At 34.4% G+C, this 21937-nt stretch overlaps 1 protein-coding gene and 1 long non-coding RNA gene across 11 annotated transcripts; one reads left to right on the top strand and one right to left on the bottom strand.

The window, feature by feature from the left end:
- Nucleotides 1-37: 37 nt before the first annotated feature.
- Nucleotides 38-7186, top strand: LOC141659582 (uncharacterized). 2 transcript variants are annotated; one of them, XM_074466527.1, is made up of 14 exons: nt 38-472; nt 823-863; nt 1228-1320; nt 2081-2155; nt 3148-3197; nt 3599-3688; nt 4231-4287; nt 4705-4774; nt 5000-5101; nt 5194-5246; nt 5538-5688; nt 5797-5881; nt 5966-6086; nt 6768-6906. In XM_074466527.1, exons 1-13 carry the CDS (start codon nt 175-177, stop codon nt 6043-6045), a joined length of 1245 nt encoding a protein of 414 aa, XP_074322628.1. In that variant the 5' UTR covers nt 38-174; the 3' UTR covers nt 6046-6086; nt 6768-6906. The 2 variants fall into 2 exon arrangements, with proteins under 2 accessions (XP_074322628.1, XP_074322627.1); XM_074466526.1 differs by having other exon boundaries at nt 79-472; nt 5958-6086; nt 6768-7186.
- Nucleotides 7164-18017, bottom strand: LOC141659583 (uncharacterized). 9 transcript variants are annotated; one of them, XR_012549800.1, is made up of 11 exons: nt 17793-18017; nt 15153-17680; nt 14958-15045; nt 13999-14216; nt 13309-13377; nt 12608-12693; nt 11396-11439; nt 10728-10802; nt 8339-8392; nt 8123-8211; nt 7164-7497 (listed from the first exon to the last, which is right to left on the bottom strand). It is a non-coding gene; the product is annotated as an uncharacterized LOC141659583 (long non-coding RNA). The 9 variants fall into 9 exon arrangements; XR_012549801.1 differs by having other exon boundaries at nt 10728-10799; XR_012549795.1 differs by lacking the exon at nt 11396-11439 and adding an exon at nt 7960-8059 and having other exon boundaries at nt 8147-8211.
- Nucleotides 18018-21937: the final 3920 nt, after the last annotated feature.

Raw genomic sequence — 21937 nt, 5'->3', positions numbered from 1 at the left:
TCCAAACAGGGGCCTTGCTAGTTGTAACCTTATCTTATGAGTAGCTCATATTTAAACACGTGTACACCCGCGTCTTTCTAGTTAAGGACTTTAAACTCAAAAGCCTCATGCTGATTGTCAGTTACAAGATGCTGATACAACCAACTAACTAGCCACAATCAAACATTGACACTGATGGCTTCCAATATGTCTTGTCATTCTTGTTTGGCTATATCTTCATGTGGTAACTTCAAGATGACTATGATGAAGAAGTTGTCATTTTCGACATTTTCGACTAGGAAACACATTGTTTCATCATTCCATAGTGGAAGTGGAGGTGGAGGCAGAGTTATATGGTTGCATGGGGGCACCTCCAAGTCCAAAATGATGGAGTTCAAATGCTTTTCGGTTAAACAAGATGTCGATGATGATTTCGAAATGGATTACAGGCTCTTTTCTAATCTCAATCAATCTACTTTCAAAAGGGAACCAGGTATATCAATGAATTTGCTTAGATGTGTAATCTGTGTGCTTCTGTGGCTGTTTTTGTCTCTTCTTGACTATTAGTCTCTTCTTAGTTAGACGACCTTGGTGAAGAGTATAAGTTCATGTCGGGTTCTTCCTCAGACACCTTAAGGCTTTAGATGAACTAGTTTAAACAGGGTATCAGAGCTCGGTTTAGGGAGCGTTATTGAGAGGGAGAGTTGAATTGCATAACATCCTGTTGACAGACCTAATGCTTTAGACTTATGTATTAATCTCCCATGCCCATACATTTTTCAATGTTTCAAATTGTGATGTTGTCTAATACAATCTTGGTAATGCTTTCTCTACTTTACACAGGTAGCATTACAGGGTCAACTCTTCTTGTTGCTGGCACCACTGTATGTACTATTACACTCTCTATTTAACTAGAAAATTATAATTTTGCCTTGCCAGTTGGGATGTATTTCAGTGTAATAGGGAAATTCTTTAAAAGAATCTACATCCAGCATGTCATGAGTAAAGGTCATTTGTAATACTTAATTGACTTTGTTTTGGTACAAAGGAAAGTGATACAGAAAAGTTTAATACAAAGAATTTTAAGTTTTAGGTACTCATTTTTATGTCTCTCTAAGAGAAAATTAATATCTATGTGTATAAGAATCAATGATTTCGGAATAAATATTCATAGTTCAGAATTTCATTTCTTTATTTTAAGAATATCTTTGAAATTACTTCATGAGTGCGACTTAATTATACAAATAGATAGGTGCAGGTATCTTAGCAATTCCTGCAGTGACACAGGATTCTGGGTTTTTGGCCTCTGCAGTTACGTGCATTCTTTGCTGGATGTATATGGTAAATAATTCTTATCCATGCATCAAACTACACATGCTTTATTTAGTCAAAAGTAATTATTTAGTTCTGCAACTATAAGGATAGACTGAATAGAAACTTTGTTACATCTGTCAGTTTCTAAGGTTGTGTTCAATAAAACTAGAAGCTCTGAGTGTGGGAACACACTTCAATGATTTTAGGTACAGAAACAAAGATTTAATGAATTCATCGTTTTGTACTTTAAAAAGAGTACGAAGTTTATTTTTAGGGGAAGGTATGAATGGACTATTACTGGAGTTACAATATTTGCACTGTTGTTATTAAAATTTATTAGTAACAAATCCCCAACTTAATTTGCAGGACCGAATAATTGACTGAAAAAATAACAAACAGCTCACAGTGTGGAGATCAAAGTCGCATAATGATTTTCAGGAAAATTTTACACTAGAGTTCTTTTTTCTTCAAGAAAATTAAAAGGAACTGATAACTGTAGAAAACTTTGATGTTTGTTAATGAAGTCTTTGAAAGAAACAGGAAAGAAGAGGTTAAAGGGATATAAGAAAACTGTTTTAATTGACAGACACAAGTTTAAAAGTGATAAAGATCTGTGACTATCTTAGTTATCTTTTAAGACAGTGAATAGTTTGATACTTTTGTGACTCCCACCTCCCCTCCCCTCAATCTCACACACATGCAAACAACAATGTACATATTCTTTTTGCATGATATCATAATCTTTTGTACTGTCCATAAATATATGCAATTAATATTAAAATTGCAGGTTGTAACAGGGCTACTAATTGCAGAAGTAAATGTGAAAACAATGAGTGAACTAGGCACTGGTGGGGTGTCACTGGTAATATATTGATGTACTTATCAGTCTGTTCCTGGATTTACATAGCAGAATCTTACATTTTATTTATTAGAGAATTTTAAATGAATTTTTTAATGTGATGTGGATTATAAATCCTAAAAATTATTCGCAAAAGTGTCGTGTCTGCCAATTCAAAGAATAATCTGCTGTTGCTCACCATATTGGACTATCTAGTACCCAGAGCCAAACATATGTTATGCCCACATGTACTTTTACAAAGTAAAAAGTCGCGACGAGATGTTAGTTTAGGAATCTTGGCTTTTTTATTTGTTACCAGAGGCATCTTCAATTTTCATTGTTAAGCCCCTTACCATCCTAGGTAGTGAGCATGAAGAAGCAGACCTTCTAGGTTGTGTACTTCGTATGAGATGCAATGTATCAATTGTTTCCCTGTACTTCTATAATGAGATGCATTTGGGAAATTTGAACTTAAGTTGCTCTCCTTTATCCCGCCCTTCAAACTACGTGTCCTGCATCAACTCACCTAGAAAGCATGACATATATAGAGTTTAACTAGCTTCAAATTGCTAGCACCTGGTCAAACCTGATGGAAATTCCATGTATTGTACTATGTATCGACTATGGACATGGATTAAATTATGTAATTTTGAGATCTTATTGACCATGACATCCAACTTCCATTTTTTGGCCTTTTTCTCTTGTATTGCGTTTTTTTAATGATTTACTGTGAGACTATGTGGTGTTTTATGTAGAGCAGCTGACAGACTAAAGCGTACAATAAACTCGGTTTACTAACAGCTCTCATTCTCACTGATAATTGTTCATTTATATTGTATTAAGCGTGTAGAAAAAGATTTTGGCAGATGTCTATGTTAGTGCATTGCTAGAATGATGGCATTGCTACTGTTATAGCTCAAGGAAATGCTCCAATTGTGTAGAATATTATGGCTGAGAAACTTAGTCTTAATTCAATCCTTCTTCACGGCCATTGACTATCTTCTTGACAATTTCAGGTATCAATGGCCATGAGAACTCTTGGAGTTTCTGGAGTTCAAATTACTTGGTAAACACATAATGGTGTTAATACTTAATAGTGAAAGTACTATATAAATGGTGCAGTATTACTTTCAATATGTTTGTAGCTAATTCTGTTATTTAACATTCTATTCTATTAACTTGTATTTTAGCCCCCTGAATCTTTTAGTAGATAAATAATCATATACACTAATTAATTTGTGATATGTTGCTCGTAAATTTATAGTACTACCATTTGTAAGGAACATAATAACAATTAAGACATGAATCCATTACGTCAATAATCATGTACACCAATTACTGTGTGATACATTTCTTGTAAGTTCATATTAATAGGAAGAAGAAACACAGCACCATTATGTTTTATTTTCAATATATCTGAATAATCGCGTTTTTTTTTTATCTAACACTGTTTCTTCTGTACTGCAGCTGGTGTTATATATTTATTCATTATGCCCTTCTCGTTGCCTATGTGGCTCGTTCCTCAGACATTTTGACACATTTCATTGGCATTCCTATGTATGTGATATAATTATATCATTTCCGTTATCATTTATCAGCATCAGCGATGTTCACTGCTTTAGACATTTTTACATTTTGTACTCTAGTCAGAGGATTAACATCACTGCAGTTATTCTTTATGTTGAAAATGATATCTTTGATACATTTAAAAAGTAAAGAAATAGAAGGTAAACTTCAATAACATATCAGATCTCGTCAGTGCTGTTTCTATTGGCCTTGAACTTTCAATTTCCGTCAACATATCAATAGCAATGCATATTAACATAGATCTGCCAGTTTCTTGTACTTGTGGAGTCCCATACAACTTAGTTCGAGATCTAAAGCCTACATCTTGATTGCAAAATTTTGTTTGAAACATGTTGGCGTCCATTGCAAAGTTTATGTTGGCTTCCATCAGTCACCTGCACTACATTAACATGAAAACCATTTGAGACATCAAAAATTTATCTGTCATAAGTTCTCAATCATCATCTTTATGCAAGCTTATCACAATTATTATGTGTACTTTAGAGGTCCTAATGACAGCCTTATAATTGCAGATGGGAAAGTGCAACCCTTTTTTCACTTCTTTTTGGTGGCCTATGTTACTTTGGAAGGTTTGCTGTTATATTAATATTTTTTCCTGTTATTGATTTCTAAGAGTGCATGTTAAATTTGTTTTAGTATGAGAAGTAGCAATTTTGTGTTGAAAGAAGATATTTACCTATTTACATCATTTGTTCTTTCTTCAGCAGAAGGATTTGTTATAAATTTGTGAGCTAGTTGATATGTTTTGTGAGATTTCAATGACCCATTAGATAACCATCCCAATTACAAAATGTGATTTATCACCTTCCTCAACACCCATATTTCCCCTACTCACCTCCTACATTTAGAAGTCTTGATTAAATTATAAAATTTGATTTAATTTTTGATTCCTTAAGTCACTTCATCACCTAAAAAGCTATTACATGGGCTTTGTAGTTATGGTTTATGGTACTCTTTGACCTCATCTTGAAATGTTTTCAATGTAGTCAGCAAGTTATTGGAGCAGTTAATGGAGCTCTAGTTTTCGGTATCCTCACTTCTTTTACAACCCTTGTGGTAAACTCCGTTCTTCATGAACTAAATCATTTGTGAAATATTTTGAATTCGAATTTCAGTGATACCTCATAGCGACTCTGTCTGGTCATTACTAGAATACTGTTTCCGTGGGGAATGGTTAAAAAAAACTTCTTTTTCCGGATAGTTCTTGGAGTACTCTATAATCATTTCCTGCTTCTGCAACTTCTTATAACCTGAAGACAGTGTAATGTCTATGCTGTTTAGGTAGCTGCAAGTGGAGACTTGCACTGGGAGGGTCTTCTGAAAACTAATCTGGAGGCCATTCCAAGAAGTATTCCCATAATTGCGTTATCATTTGTCTATCAGGTAGCATCACCATCCTTAATTAAACCAACAATGATGCATTGTTAAATTTGACGCTGTAAACTTCCCGCTATATAATGGCTTCTTCTGCACAGAATGTAGTGCCTGTTGTTTGTACAAATCTCGAAGGAAATCTGAAAAAAGTAAGGTAACAGACCTTCTCCTATAGCATGAAGTAGTATATCAATCTTGAAACTTTATGTGTTATCAAAACATTGCTTTTATCTCTGCATTGTATTTATGTACCCCAGATTAACACTACTTTTAAACTTTAGTCCATGGATGAATGTCTTTATTAGCCTCTAGTTTATTTCCCAACCTGAGACACTTCCAGTGTAAATAGAAGGTTTTTCTTTGCACTTGTCATTGCGCCCATGTGCATCCCGTGTCAGCAGTGATGATTCCCGTAACTCTAGTATCAGTAACTCTTATAATGCAGGACTTCGATTGTTCTTGGCACTGCTATTCCCCTCTCTCTGTTTCTTGTCTGGAATGCTGTCATTTTGGGTACAATTACAGGTCTTGAAACAAACGCAGATAAAATTTCTGATCCTTTGCTGTTACTACGATCAACAAATGGAGCTGTTGGGGTTAGTTGATATTTGTGATTATTGTAATGTTTTTCTTATCCATCTTTGCAAAGCCTTCATGATGGAGTTGAAGATGATCAATGACAGTTCTTGTGATGATTCATACAGACGATAGTCGAGGTTTTCTCACTTCTTGCCATTGGAACTTCGTACATTGGATTTGTTTTGGGCCTTGCGGACTTCCTTACAGATTGTGAGTGAATTCTCTGCATAATGACTATATGATCTCCCATGATCAACTTGGTGTTACTGATTTTATTAACTTTCAGTGTTGAAGCTTCCATCAGGTCAGAACAGACCTTTGCCTTACGTCCTCACTTTAACTCCGCCACTGATACTATCGCTGCTGGATCCTGATATTTTCTTTCGAGCATTAGATTTTGCTGGAACGTATGGAGGTATTGTTTAACTGGAGGTATTGTTTAACTGCTAGTCAAGTACTGCAAAAATTATTTTAATTGTGTTAAGTAACCAGTCCGTCTAAAATCTTAAGGTGCTGCAAGAATTATTTTGATTTTGTTAAGTAACCAGTCCTGCTAGCCAAGTACTGCATGAATTATTTTGATTGTGTTAAGTAACCAGTCCCCAGTCCGTCTAAAACCTTAAGGTGCTACAAGAATTATTTTGATTGTGTTAAATAACCAGTCCGTCTAAACCTTAAGGTGCTGCAAGAATTATTTTGATTGTGTTAAGTAACTAGTCCGTCTAAAACCTTAAGGTGGTAGAAGAAGGCCCGAACAGGATCTTATACTCTTTAAGACCCCTCAATCGTACGATACTTTTCGCTACGATTGACAACGACATATACAACCAATACCAATATCAATACCAACAACAAATATTTAAATTAAATAAATGGGGGTGGGAGAACTCGAACCCTCTCTAAACCAAGCTCTGATACCATTTTAAGTAACCGGTCCGTCTAAAACTTTAAGGTGGTAGAGGAAGGTCCGAACAGGATCTTATACTCTTTAACAGATTGATATTGCCATTATCAGTTGATATAATCTCTTAATTCTTTTTATGAACATGATATCACCAACATCAGGGCTAAATTGTTCTACTACGTTATTTTGTAGTTCTAGTGCTCTTTGGCATTCTTCCTGCAGCAATGTCTTGGTCAGACAGGTCGACAGAGTCGTCTATATCCCAAAATCTCCCAACACTTGTACCTGGCGGAAAACTCACCCTTTCTTTTGTGATTGCGGCTTCTGGATTCGTTATTGTTTCTGAAATTTTGGAGAACTTCGTACACGTATAATGATCGAAGATGTGCAAGAGTATGATGATCAACACATTTAAGAGATCGCTAATATTTTCACTGTCAAGTGTTCACGGTCACTTCGACTACCCCATAGCTTAACAAGCACATTCTGTCCTTCATAAGTTATGCAGAATCAAGAAAGGGACAATATTCAGTCTACAGAATACAAAAATGTGCAGAATTGTATAGAGACTCCGCCTGCAGATCAGTGAATAGCATTCATTCTTTATTGTATCTTCGTGATATATGATGAATTTATATATTACATTGTTATTACGAGAAGACAAAGCAGTCATTCGATTCATGACGTGTGCGTGTGTTCAACTATAAAAAAACAGAAATTGTTATTACAAGAAAATGACCAGGTGGAGCTGCGAAAGATATGGGGAAGTTGGATCTGAGCATGAAGTTCGGTAATGAGGTTGAAGAGGCTGTACGATAACAAAAATAAGGGAAGTTCAACTTCCGGAAAGTATGAATTCCCGTCAAACATAGGAAGTTGCTCACCCGCCAAAGTTTGAAAGCTGGGCTATTAACAATTGATCCTGAAATGAAGAAGTAGCTTGTTAGACCCTTCACAGAGGATACAAAGTAACATAGTATCTCCAACGGGGAAGAGCCTTTACCTAAAAATGTGTCGAACATAGCATAAATATATATTTTAGATATTATATAAAAAGATTAGCCAATTTCTTTATATTGACTATAATTGTCGAACCTCTAACAACCTGTAGTTAAATTACACATAATCTGTTATCATATTCAAATAATACATTTTATTTATAACAAACTGAAATAATAACAAAATACTATTTTTAAAATATAGCCAATCATTATAGCTAACTCCATCGGTGTAAATAACCTTACATGTCCAATTAAATTTTTAGATAATCTCTATTTTAAATTATTTTAGCTAACAGTTTTAATGATACCGTTTGAGATGCTCTTATAGTATATATTTGTACTTCGCGATTACTTTTAGCAACATAAATATGAGAACATTCAACCTTCCTATCCTTTATAGATAGTAAGCCATCATTCAATAGCTGTTGCAGCCAGCTGCTGTAACTCACTTAATCCATATTCAGGTCATTACCCAGCAATATCCTACAACATCAAGAGTAAATCTGCGAAAAATGAGAGGGTACCTCTAAAGTTTTTAGAAATTACCCGAAAAGCTAAGAACAAACTTACGTTTGCCTTTGCATAAGCTGTGCAACCTCCTCTTTCAGAACAGCTAGATCATCAGAACTCTTCTTCTACAGCATATTGAACAAGTATAAGTCGCATAAAATACGGAGATCATGTACAACTAGAAGGAAATCGACAGAACCTATCAGTTTATCTTTCTTTTAAAATACACATATGAAAGAACTAAAGAAGCACCTGTGCCTCAAGCTGTACTATAGAAGCTTCTGAGGGTCCTAGACATTGTTGTATCTGCAACAAAAATACACAGATAAGCAGGTTATCCATTTTTAACATGAACAAGTGATACATTAAGCGACATGTATTGGACATACATATCATCCATTTAATATATTATAAGCGACATGTATTGGACATACATATCATCCATTTAATATATTATCCAGCATTGCTATTACAACAGCTATCCATTTATAACATGAGCTAGTGATACATTAAGCGGTATGTATTAGACATACGTATATCTATTTAATAAATTATTCAGCATTGCTCTTGCAACATCTATTCATTTATAACATGAACTAGTGATGCATTAAGCGGCATGTATTGGACAATGGACAAACGTATATCTATTTAATAAATTATCGTGCATTGCTCTTATAACAGCTATCCATTTATAACATAAATTAGTGATACATTAAGCGGCATGTATTGGACACACGTATATCCATTTAATATATTATCCGGCATTGCTATTACAACAGTCAATCGAATATAAACAAGTTTGAGTAGCCAGTAAAGGCAATCATAGTGAAATCCAAGTAATTGATCTGAATGATATCACAATCAAAGAATATAATTTGGATGACAGCACCATTCAAAAGTCCGAGAAATAAAAACATAACAAATGCAAAAACAGCGCCCATCAAATTAGTTGAGCCATAATTTGACATGTAAATCAATTGAGACCTAGTTTTCAAATACAAATCCATAATTACTTTATGAGATATTGAAAGTGATAAAGCGAGATACTGAGAGTGCCGGAGGGAGAGGGAGTATCGTGAAAGAAAGAGAGTGAGTGTTAGAATAATATAACATTACCTCTCAAGATGGTATCAGATCTCGATTTAGGGAGGGACTCGGGTTCGAGTCCTCCCACACCCATTTATTTAATTTAAATATTTGTTATTGATATGAGTATTGGTATTGATTATATTTGTTGTCAATTGTTGCGACTTGTGTCGTACGAGTGAGAGGAGTGCATTACTCTAACCCTTAAGATTTTAAAGCGATCGGTTCCTTGACACATGGTATCAGAGCTCAGATTGGCGGATGACCCAGGTTCGATCCTCGCCCCCCAATATTTCTCATAATTTATCGTGGACACGAAAAACAAATTAATGCCTCAAAAATGGTCGTCCGTGATCCACTCATCGACCCATAAATGGGCTTTTCCTTTAACTTAAAATTTTAGAGCGACCGGTTCCACAACAGGGAGAGACGAAAACTTGGGTGTTTTTCCCTAAAAAGGGAAAATTACCGCTAGTGCTGGATGTGTTTAAAAATTTGGATGCAATCTTATGTTTAAATTTAGAAAATTATAATTTTTAAATGGTTTCTCTTAGAAAATAAATAATAATTTTTATGTAATATCTTACTTTTATAAATTTATATATCATATATTGACATTTTTATTATATTTTATTTGAAATTCTGTATTAACACTTTTATTAAAATTGGGTGCAGATTTTTAATATTTTTTACTTTTTATAAATAAATATAGTGGGAATTTAATTAAAATTTTAAATTTATTATGATAACACCTATTCATGCCTGTTGCAAGTTTTAACACTTTTTGGCTAAAGTAACACCAGGTCTTAGGCTAAGTTAACACAACAAACACAATGGTGTAACAGGTCATAAGTAGCATAACTAAGGTAACATTTTAGGCTAACATTCGTTCGTAGGAGATTGCGATAGATCATCTATGATATAGTGTGTGTTAGGCGTAACCATGTAAAGATGTCCCTTCACGCGTAACCTTTCAATTCGTCGGAGCTTACATCGCAACTGATTCATACGACTACACTAAAGACATATCCCTCTTTCGTAAGATATTGAAATGTACTCATATATTGTATGGGATAATTCTTGGCAGAACCGCGTGATACGCTTTTGCGAGAGGCGCATCAATTGAGTATTTAATTAGGACACTCATTACAGCGCTTCAAATTCAATAATATATATTTTGTATTTTCACCAATAAAGGTTTAAGTCTCCAACAATTATTCTAATAATTACAGATAGTAATAGTTCACTCAAGTATCCAATTGATTAGATATGATATGATGACATTGAAATATCACAAAACAAACCTTGTGTGTTTTCTAAAAGCATAAAAATTCAACAATTCCCTAAAGGCTTCCTCGACTATCAAGTTTTTATTAGACCTCCCTTGAAATATTCAATAAATAATTAATATAATTCAATTTACGATTTTAAATTCGATTTGGTTTTTTACAAACGGGCTTTTGACTACTCTTTGTGTGATTACCTTAAGCAAAAATCAAAGATGAATACACTATATGCAAATTCTAAATAAAGATAAATAAAATGTAGCCCTTACCAAAATGTTGATCTCTCATGTTCATTCTAGAGTGGACTTGGAGCATCTTCTTCATTGTTTCATAAACAAATCCTGCTATTTACGTAAGTAATATTAAGATTTTTATGTGTATACATGAATTTAAAATATTATAATAACCAGAAAGAATCTTAAACAATTGAAAAAATTAAATTTACTATTCAATCCATTACTCAATTGGATACAATCAGTGTTACAGATTTCGGAAATCGGAACTATTCGGTTGAGGTACATCAGTGTTACAGATTTACAATTTATCTGACGATTTTTAAAAAATCAGGATGATTTAGTCGGCGATTTATCGGAAATCGGTCAAATCGGACAAATATTTTTGAGCGATTATCGTTTATCGGCAATTTTTGAAAAATCGGCCGATTTCTATAACAGAGGATACAATAGATTAGATCCAAGTGTTTTGATTTTTCTAAAAACAAAGAGGAAGAAATCACATATTACAAGCAAGCTAAAAAATAATATTATACTTTCCAGCATATAGCAACAAGAACAACAAGACTCATCAGTTATATCATGTAGTACATGGTAACTATAATTTGATATACATCACACTGTATAATATCATATAACATGATTGCTTTTTTTTCCCTTCAAGCATGATATATTGACATATTGGTAGATCTATGATATCTTACCAAATTATCTTGAAATCATTGTGGTTAAACTATCACAATCAGATCTGAAAATTCGATATTACACAATAATATTAGAAATACATACCTGGATCAAAACTCATCTTATTAAAGAAATTCTTCTTGAAATTTTATCTAGTTCAACATTGTCTTATAAAGTACTCTAAAAATATGTAGTGGAGGCGAATGTAGGGAAGGAGATTATATATGCACAAACATATATTAGGGTTCTGGTGCATATTTCTTGAAAAGCCCAAAAAACGAGCCCAATATTCATACTTTAACATATTCAGATTAACATGTCGAAGTCTACATTACACATAACCTTTCATATATCAGCCCAAAAGAGAACATAGCCCGGCCCAATAGGAACAGAACGATATAACATCCACCAAAATCATTAATCAACTCGTACAATCCAAAATTAACTCACTAGCTACTTGGACTAATGATAACAGCATTATACACCAAAAATATAAAACTATAATAGTGATAAGATATTAAATACTCCTAATAAGACTACTAGTTTGATTTCCAATAAACTATGCATATATTTTTTTTATCGTAAAGAACCCGCAGCCGCTACCTTCGGATGCAGCTCATGAGGCATAATCATAAATTCTCCCCCCGTGCACTAGTGGAAAAACATCAATAGACATCGGTTTTGGGTTGATGTAAAAAATTTTAAAAACCGATGTCTAGGTTGGTGTAGAGAAAAGTCCATATTTTTCACATCGGTTTCAAATTGATGTTAAAGACCGCATAACACATCGTTTAAATAACCGATGTATTAGGCTTACTAAGACATCAGTTAGTAACTGATGTGTTAAACACATACTCAAACATCAGTTGGTAACCGAAACTGATGTGTTAAACACATACTCAAACATCAGTTGGTAACCGATGTAAAAAATAAAAAAACGATGTCAATTGACATATGCAACAACGCTTCTCTAGATGGAAACAATGTATTAAACGTACTAAGACATCAGTGAGTAACTGATGTATGTGATTATATATTTAATAATTATATATACACATATATATGCACCAAAAATATCAAAGAAAAACAAGCAGAATCAATCACATATAAAAAATCAAAACTTCGATTATCATTATCAAACTTACAAAGCATTCGAATATACAACATTGACGATATCTAGCATAATTTGGCATACTAAAAGCATCATTAGTACAGTGCATTATTGGGTGTACCAGAATTTCAGAAGAGCTTCCACTAATGAATTGTGTCAAGACATTCAGCACTTGCTCACCTTAGTCCATGTTCTTCAGCAATTGTCCTATAATATTTAGCAAAACATATAAATTGCTTAGAAAGCATCCTAGGATGCAGAAAATTGTTCACGAAGTAAACAGAGATCATTAAAATTGCAAACCAGGACAGTTTCCTGGTCAACTTATCTGACACTTCCATTTTACACAGTTAAAACAATTAAAAGTATGGTGCAAATTTATATTCTGCAAATTATTACAACATAGTGAGTGCAATGCAACAGAACATAATCTAAATTTCCCTGGAAATTGGTTCCCATATCAACAATGTTGTGAACTCATTCTATTACAGTAGTTCATGAGAATTCTTTTTATACATCCCATTTACTTCCGGTATTAAGAGTTATGGTGATTTTCTACAATTATGGTATTCCTGTTTGTTCTACAAATGATATGTTATGGTCAGAAGCACACCAAAACAATGACTATTTTACCTTCCTGTTCTCACGTGTCTCATATATTAAAAATATAACATAAAGGTGAAGGGCAATCAAATGCATGTGTAGGCATAGTTTAGAGCATTACAAGCTTCTTTTTTGTCTATTTTATTAACACACAGCCAAAAAATACTAATCAATATATTTTACTATATATAATTCAGACTAGTTCCTACATAAGCTTACCATATAATATGATCGTAGTAAATACATCTCCTCCCACCAACTGATTGGTCTTCAGCCATCATCTGATTCCTGCGCTTTGGAAACAATATTAAAAGAAGTAGAGGAAGATATTTTAAACTGCACTACTCGATTTTCAAACCAAACGTATCGAGCAGTCTGCAGACAGTAAAATTTGTGGTCGTAACCAAACCGTAGTAAAGAAGCTGATTTTGTAAAGCGCACTCCATTAAATTCTCCATATCATGTGGAAGGTTTTTTTAAAAACCAAGGGGGTAAAATCTTCACATAATAAACCAATATCTACTCATTTATTCTTTTTTCTGGTTATACTTCTATCTACAATCCTTTGATCACCTAATATAAGCACTTCCATCAAACAATCAGATAAATTAATATAGATGAAAGTGCCAAAGGACAAAAAAAAAGCAGAGTAGCATTAGATCACTATGCGTCACGGCCAACAGGAAAAATGTTGCATCTTAAAGCAAAAAAAACCTGACCATTTACCCATATATAGTAGTATAATAGCTAGTCAATTAGTTCAAGCCAGATTATAAATCCAATTATTACTTATGGTGTTATAAGCAAAAAAAAAACTGTAAACAAAAGAGTTCTGCATATTGTCACTCATCATATTCGATTCTTTCTCACAGTACAAAACATGAAGGAAACATCTAATATAACACTGACCTCCTTGTTCTCAGGACTTATTGCACTCAACATTTCTGCAAGGAAATGTTGTACATTTCATTACCAGTCCTGCAGCAGTCAAGGAAACATGATACTCAGTCCTGCAGCAGTCAATATCTTGTACATTTCATTACCAAATCCAGCCTCTGATGCTTTCCCCAGTACAAAACCTTGTCTACAGAACTGCTCTTGAGGCAGTCCACGAACTCTAGAAGCTCCTGGTTAAAATCAAACAGATAAAATCAAATTGAATTCCTGGGAAGGTATGTATCTAACAACCTACTTCTCAGATGATTCTTTATTAAGTTGGCATAAATAATTTTCATAACAATCACTTTCATGGTGTTAAATTTAGCCTAATTAATGAACCTGCATGTCAAATGAACAACAAGAATCAACTTGGAGGAGAATAGCAAGTACAATGCTCATTCCAACATCTGTATAGATAGATACCCACCACTAATGTGACACCTGACCTCGCTGTAACCACTTTTTACTTGGTTTATTGGTGTATATGCATAATGGTTAATGCTCAATGCTAGTACCAAAACGGAAAAAGCAGACCAGACCAAACATACTCGATAGAACCAAGCAGCAAATTCTAGGAGGTTGAGATGTACGCAAACGAAAACATATCCCCGCTCCTAGTTGTAGAGAGGTTGTTTACCCAAAAACCGCCAGGGTGTGAGATAATATATTAGAGGGTACAAAATTTATGTACATGTATTTTAATTGGTTTAATTGTTTTTTGTTTTGATGTACCAAAGCAACTAGAAACTGACTAAATAACCCTTTCACCAATGAGCAAGCTACATAGAAAAATCCACAAGGAGATTGAATTAAATTGACCCCTCTTCTAATTAGTAGACTGTGATATGTTTAAAGTAACAACTATAATTTAGCTAACAAGGATTCACATGTAAAATCATCTCCAATAATAACTGTAAACCGTGTCATACCTTATGGGTTGTCTTCGTCACAATATCACAATACTCGAACAGACGAGCAACCATTGAAGCAGCAACAAGACCAAGCACAAACAGAGCGCTATAATCAACAAGCAGACATTAAAATTACAAAACGATACGAAACCTAATTAAAAACCAAAAACGACAAGCATACATCTATAATATTAAATCTGAAAAATCACTTACTTTGAAGATGACCCACCTTAAAGAATCAGCAAATCTGGAAAAAAAAGTTCAATTAAAAACCAAAATTTGAATTTTAAAACTATAATTATGAAAATACTTGTTAATTTGAGGGGATTTGATATAGAAAAAGCCTCATTTGCAACCTGCACACCCATCTAAAGCCTCATCTGCACAACCACAAGTAAAATTGATGTAAAAAAGTTATTTAACATCAGTCACAAACACAACCGATGTTAAAGAGCTGATATCTATTGACTGTTTTCTTGTAGTGGTGGGATCCGAACCTGTGATCAAGAGTTATCCCCTCTTTAAACAACTGAGTCAACCATTACGGGTAATAAACGATGCATATTGGGAATAGGTAACTTAGATTATGTCATGTTATTTTTCTAAACTCCACCATGCTCATAACCATTAATTATATTTTCATTATCTACCCCCTCATCCAAATTTCATTAAGAATCCCAAAAACTACTTCTCTACAAGATATAATATAATATCATTACACCGGATTTCATAGATTATCTCAAAGGGGTCGCAAAGATAACATGAAATTCTAGTTAGCCGCACCATATTGAGCAAGGTAAATGGTTATAGCATTAGTTTATTCACTAATAAGCATAATTTTAAGGATAACTTGTTGATACTTAATGTAAAAAACTGGAGAAGTATTACAGATTTAAAAACTCAAGATTGTTGGAAGCATTATATATGTTTCATTCACTCCATTTCTCTATAAAGAGCTGATATACAAACTGAAAAATAATGATAACTCACAGATATGTAGCATAGTTATTTATAAACCGCTCCTAGAAGTAATATATAAGAATACATATAAACTACATCTATTTTACTATACATCTAATATACATGTCACTGATCAATTATTCAACAATCACCTAAGTAAAAACTCAACGCATATTTAACATTCATCCTTACCTTAGTAGCTGCATAACTTTATCCTTTGTCACTTTTGAATAGTTTTTTAAGAACTTAAATTTTGTTTTGTATGTAAACTTGTGCACCAAAAGACATAAGCAACTCCTCGAACAATCGAACTTATTTATTATTGTTATACCATAAAATCGTTATGGGTATTTATCGGATATTTAAGGAAATGGGTCAGATCACCACCGAGAAAGAGGACGGACGAGCCCCGGAGAACACGTCTCCGGAGCCTAGGGCGCTCCTATATGGGAGTCGCTTACGACGACTATTGATGATGAGAAGTTACAACAACGATGGGTGACGATGTACATAAAGGTTTACAATGATCACTACGACGGAGGATTACGACGACCATGATGGAAGAAGTGAAGCGATCAAGAAATGAAGAATGACCCGGCCCTGGGAAATGTCCCCTGACCCCCATTGGGCGCGCCCCGTGCTATATGGCCGCACTAATAAGCTCAACATCATCCACCTTAAAGAATACATCATAGTCGGTATTTTCATGGATCATTCTTATAAAAGCTCCCTCATATTTAATTGCAACCTCCAACATGGTGTACGTTGAATTCCACCTAGTATCAACATCAAGGCATACAATCTTATCACATTTTATTTTCTCTCTTTCTACACATTTTCTAAACTTGTCAAGTCTCGCGGGCGACGACCTAACGTATCTAGTGGCATTTCAGATTCTATCAATTGAATCATGTTGCTCTTTCGAACCATCCTTCACCACTAAATTTAATATTTAAGCACAACATCGCATGTATAGAAATTTATTCTCTAAAATAGCCTCTGGTCCTCTAAGAAATTTCTTTAAATGTGAGATTGCTTTATCATTTGAGGATGCATTATCTAATGTGATGGTAAATACACGATATATCCCCCATTTTACAAATAAATCAAGTAGCATCTTTCCGATTGCAACCCCTTTATGACTTCCAATTTGTGGAAAATTTAAAATTCTTTTACACATCTTCCAATCATCATTAATCCAATGAGCTGTAAGGCACATATAATTAATATTTTGAACCGAGGTCCAAGTATCTGTTGTGAATGTGACTCTTTGAGATAACAAAGACTTTTTTAATTTTACTAACTCTTCACTATATATTTTGAGACAATCTCTTACAATTGTCCATCTACTTGGCATCTTGGTTCCGCCTCATTCATTAATTATTTAAACCCTTCATGTTCCACAATCCTAAAGGGTTGACTATTTTTGATATACATTAAAGCAAGTTTTTTTCTTAACCTCTCTTGATTAAACTCATGAGCTTTAACAATATGAAATTTATCATCCTTTGATAACTTTTCAAATCGCAATGTCCTTTGTAATTTATCAAGATTGGCACGTAGGGGTGATTTAGCACATATTCATCATTGTCGATGTACCATTTCGTGTATTGCATCCAATTATCACACCACAAAACTTGCACTTGGTTTTCTCCTTACCAACTGGAAGGCCTGATTTTCGAAGCTACCGAAGCTACCTTTTTCCCGGTCTGCTCAAAAATTTCATGCTCTTTATTATCACCCTTTACTTCTTCATTTTCCAAGTTCACAATCACATGTATCTACAAACAAAACAAACATTACTCAATGCAGACAATCAAGAATCTAACCATGTTAAACTCATTTCTAAAAATATTCAGAGTACAGTGTAAGTAATACAGATCAATGTCGTACCTCTTTTATCCAAGGTTGACGCTCTTGAGGCGGTTCTTGAGAAGCTTCTGGCTGAGAAATTCGATTAATTGATGGCCCATACATGATTTAGATGTGTTTTTTGCTTCAGTATGTATCGAATCTATCTATTGTTATGAGTGGAGTGGGAAATTGAGAATTACCTGCAAGGATCGAGGAGAATTATGGATTAATTGAGTGGATTTTTATAATATTATTGGACTTATAAATATTTTGTAAGGCCCAATAGATATGATACAGCTAGTCTGCTACTGAGTTCCAGCCAGAATGTTATTTAATTTGATATTATATATATATATATATATATATATATATATATATATATGTTAATTCTAAATATATATATATATTTAAATAATCGGTTCGGTTTTTCTCGGATCGGTTTGGACCTAAAATCGGAATCGAAAAATTATCATCAGATCGGTTTTTCAACTTTTCGGTTTATGCGGTTCGGGTTTATGCGGATCGGTTTTTTGCGGATTTTACCGGTTTCAGATCGGTTTCGGTTTTTATTCGGGCTTTTGCTCAGCCCTACCTCACGGGGTGGCCTCTACGCAACACAAGCAAGATGGCAAGGAAGAATTAGCGAGGAAGTTGCTCCCACAATTAAACTAGGAAGTGAACAAAATATATGAATCATACAAGGAAGGAAGAAGATCCCCCGAGGGCCTCTCCATGCTTAGGACGCGCCCTAGGCATGAGGGAGCACTCCGGAAGGCCCCAACCCTTCACAAGGCGCGCCTCGTGAAGGAAAAGGGCCCTCCGGGAGCCCTTCATCCCGGAAAATATGTCGAAAGCATCGTTCTGTAGTCTTGCGCGTTATCCTCGTAGGGCAACGGCCGTAAACATCTAGTGTGTGCTTTGGGAGCCCTGTCTTCGTATTCAGCAAGTTTTCCTCAACGGGAGACTTTGAGGTTATCTCGCACTTTGCACTTCTACGCTTGGGATCACTTGTCTTATAATCTGATGGGTTATCCTCATCGGGGGGTAAGGACGCGCTTTGGCATTTGCGGTGAGTCATAACTATACCTGCGGTTACGATCGACGGAAGTGGCGATAGCGGATAGGGATATTTTTTGGCCAAGGAGTTTCCTTGTCCGTGAAGTCATGAAGTCAAAACTGAGCCTTAGGCCTTTGTGACTAGGCCGCATCATTGGGCACTCCTAAAGTAAATCAATGTTCGATTTATAATAGGAAGTTGGTTCGACAACTCTTATTGGGCCACAGAATGAGAAACCAAGTCCATCTAGGTTTCTTGTTCCCCGAGAACTACGTATGGCTTGATCCTCTATAAAAGGAGGTACGTAGGCACATTATGGGGCACGTGTTTGAGAACTCTGAGAAGGCAAACATAAACCCTGGCAATCTCAGTCATTTCTTAAGCACAAATCAACGCACTCCGGTGATTTCTCCGATCACCGACCACCGCAACAGATCTTGATTCCGGCCACGAACCTCGAATCTTTGTTAACCAAATTCCTCCGCTAACAAATTGGTGCTAGAAGGAGGGGCTTGAATCAAATCAAATCTTAGGAGGAAAATATGTGTAATAATGGTGTAAACTCTCGCAACAACAGCTACAAGCATGGATATGGACGCTTCAATCAACATGGAGATGGACGCTACACACAAGGATCAACATGGAGATGGACGCTACACGCAAGATCATCATGGATATGAACGCTTCAAGCGGCACGGAGATGGATGCTTCAAGCGACTTGGAGATGGATGCTTCAAATAATATGGAAACAGTCGCTTTAGCCGATATGATGGAGAACGCCTTGAATGGAAAACTGACATTCGTTTTAAGTGACATGATGGAGAACGCCTTGAACGGAAAACTGACAGTCGCTTTGAGCGACATGATGAAGAATGCCTTGAAAGGCAAACTAACAATCACTTTAAGCGACATGATGAAGAACGCCTTGAAAGGCAGACTACCGGTCGCTTTAAGCGACTTGATAATAATTAAATCGGTGATCGACTAAACCTTCCGTGAATAATGTACGATGTAATATAATCCCGTTAACCACATATTATAGATTAAACTAGATACAGGTAATGTGTCATCCTCATCATTGTATAATCCAGGTTTTCTTAATCAATGAGTAGACTATCGTATCAAATCAACATTTGAGCGTTGCCACACATTTCATAGTCTAGCTCACACAAGAGACCAATAATATCACTCCTAAAATTAGGAGGGTTAAATCATTTCTAGATCATTCACATTTCTCATACGATTCATAATATAACCGAAATACACTTTTATCATTACCCGGTAAAATGTAACTTTTAATGTAATCAAAGTACATTAATTCTCGTATAAAAATATAATGATTTCAAGTCTAAGAATCATTACATCATTATCACAGTGAGAATTACTTATGACACAACAGACATGTAGAATCTCACATTGCGTCTATCCATCACCATGTACATTTAAATATGCCCGTGTTTTTTACTTAACTATCACTATACCTATGATCAATGAGATGTGATCATCAGTCAACAAACACATCAGTCTTAATACATTATTATTGTCCTTTAATAATAATATTCGACTAGGGACCTTTAGGATTATTGATACTATTCTCATAATCTCATTTCTAAGCCACGTACTTAGAGATATAGAATTCATATCATATTCCAAGGACATTTATTAATCTAACAATTATATCAAACCATAATAAATTATTAAGGGAATAATGATAGAACATAAACATTAATAATCCAAATGTTTTAAACTAAAATATTATAATGCTGTCTCTATGACACAAACACTAGTAATCAATACACAATGACCTTGCATATATACAACCTTTCAATTTTTATTTTACTATTCCTAATTACTAGTTATTCCAATACTAGACCTATCATATTCGGGAGGGGATGGGCTAGGAATTCAAAACTAAAATTAAGCTAATGCACACCTTAATGATTTTTTTTATACTATTTTTCCAAATGCCATGTTTTTTCGGGAAATTATAATCTCCGGATAATAATCTGGTACAACTAATGCTAAAAATATGAATCATGAGGTTTAAATTATCATATCCCATGATTATTTTGAAGTATTAAGTTTATGATTTAACTATAATCCTTTAGAATTTGAGTAATTGGCACTTTGTAACCCATTACTTGGGGTGTTTTTTCGACTCGGTTCTATATTATGTTTCCTTACAAGTTGCACATTCAACTTTGATTTTCCCTTCATTTGCAACCCCCTGAACAAAATTCCAGAGGTAAAATCAGGAAAAATAAATATTCAAGTTTATGTTATAACAGAATGTAGCTCATAATTTCAAATTTCAAAAACTGATTTTGAAGATGTTATGGAGCTAGAATATCTTATAGTAACCAAATTAAAGCCCTCATCAAGTCCTAATAGATTCTAGCCTCCAAATCACTAAAAGAGGTCAGAAAAAATATTAAATTTAATTATAGGGTTCTTACTTCGAATTGGGGTTTTGATTTTCGGGCATTTTTAATAAAAAATGATATTATATATAGCTTTTGCTTGTCATTTGCAATCGATTCATGTATATAAACGTAGGTTTAGACAAATAAATCGAAGAATCCGACGAGCTGTTTTTGGAGACCAGAATTTTTTCAATTTTACCCCTAATATAACAGTCAAAAACGATCCAGGGGTGCAAAACGAAGCGACTTTCAAAGTTAAAGGTGTAATTTGAAGGGAAATATAATATAGACCTCAATCAAAATAACGTCCAAAAATGGGTTACAAAGTACCAGTTACGAACAAGATTAGTTACGATTATTTAAATCCTTCGTGATTCTAGCAAAATTAGTGGAAAGTATATTTAAATCCCGTCCACTATTCAAAAGTAATGATATTTTATATAACTATTTTCAAATCATGACTCTTCGGTTATTTCTATATTTATCGACTGAGATTGATCCTTCACCTCATCAAGATCCCTTATAATCTCATGCTTCTTATATAGAGTATTCCATCTGTCTCATTCATTTCTCCAAGTTTTTTTTGGATTTCCCATTCAATTTTATATATTTGAAAATGGGGAACGGTCTACAACAATCGTTTGTTGTAAACCGGTTGATAACAAACACATTCTGAGCCATTGGATGGGGATTGAGTGGCTGGG

This window comes from Apium graveolens, chromosome 5 (assembly GCF_009905375.1).
Source record: "Apium graveolens cultivar Ventura chromosome 5, ASM990537v1, whole genome shotgun sequence".
Lineage (NCBI taxonomy): Eukaryota > Viridiplantae > Streptophyta > Magnoliopsida > Apiales > Apiaceae > Apium > Apium graveolens.
The sequence above is the reverse complement of the archived record's forward strand: the minus strand, read 5'-3'. Positions and strand labels throughout refer to the sequence as shown.

Excerpts from the sequence above, each read along its gene's own strand:
- LOC141659582 (XM_074466526.1), top strand. The coding sequence starts at position 175 with ATGGCTTCCAATATGTCTTGTCATTCTTGTTTGGCTATATCTTCATGT. Across the intron at positions 864-1,227 it reads TTCTTGTTGCTGGCACCACT|ATAGGTGCAGGTATCTTAGC; the intron begins GTATGTACTATT and ends TTATACAAATAG. Across the intron at positions 5,882-5,957 it reads TGCGGACTTCCTTACAGATT|TGTTGAAGCTTCCATCAGGT; the intron begins GTGAGTGAATTC and ends ATTAACTTTCAG.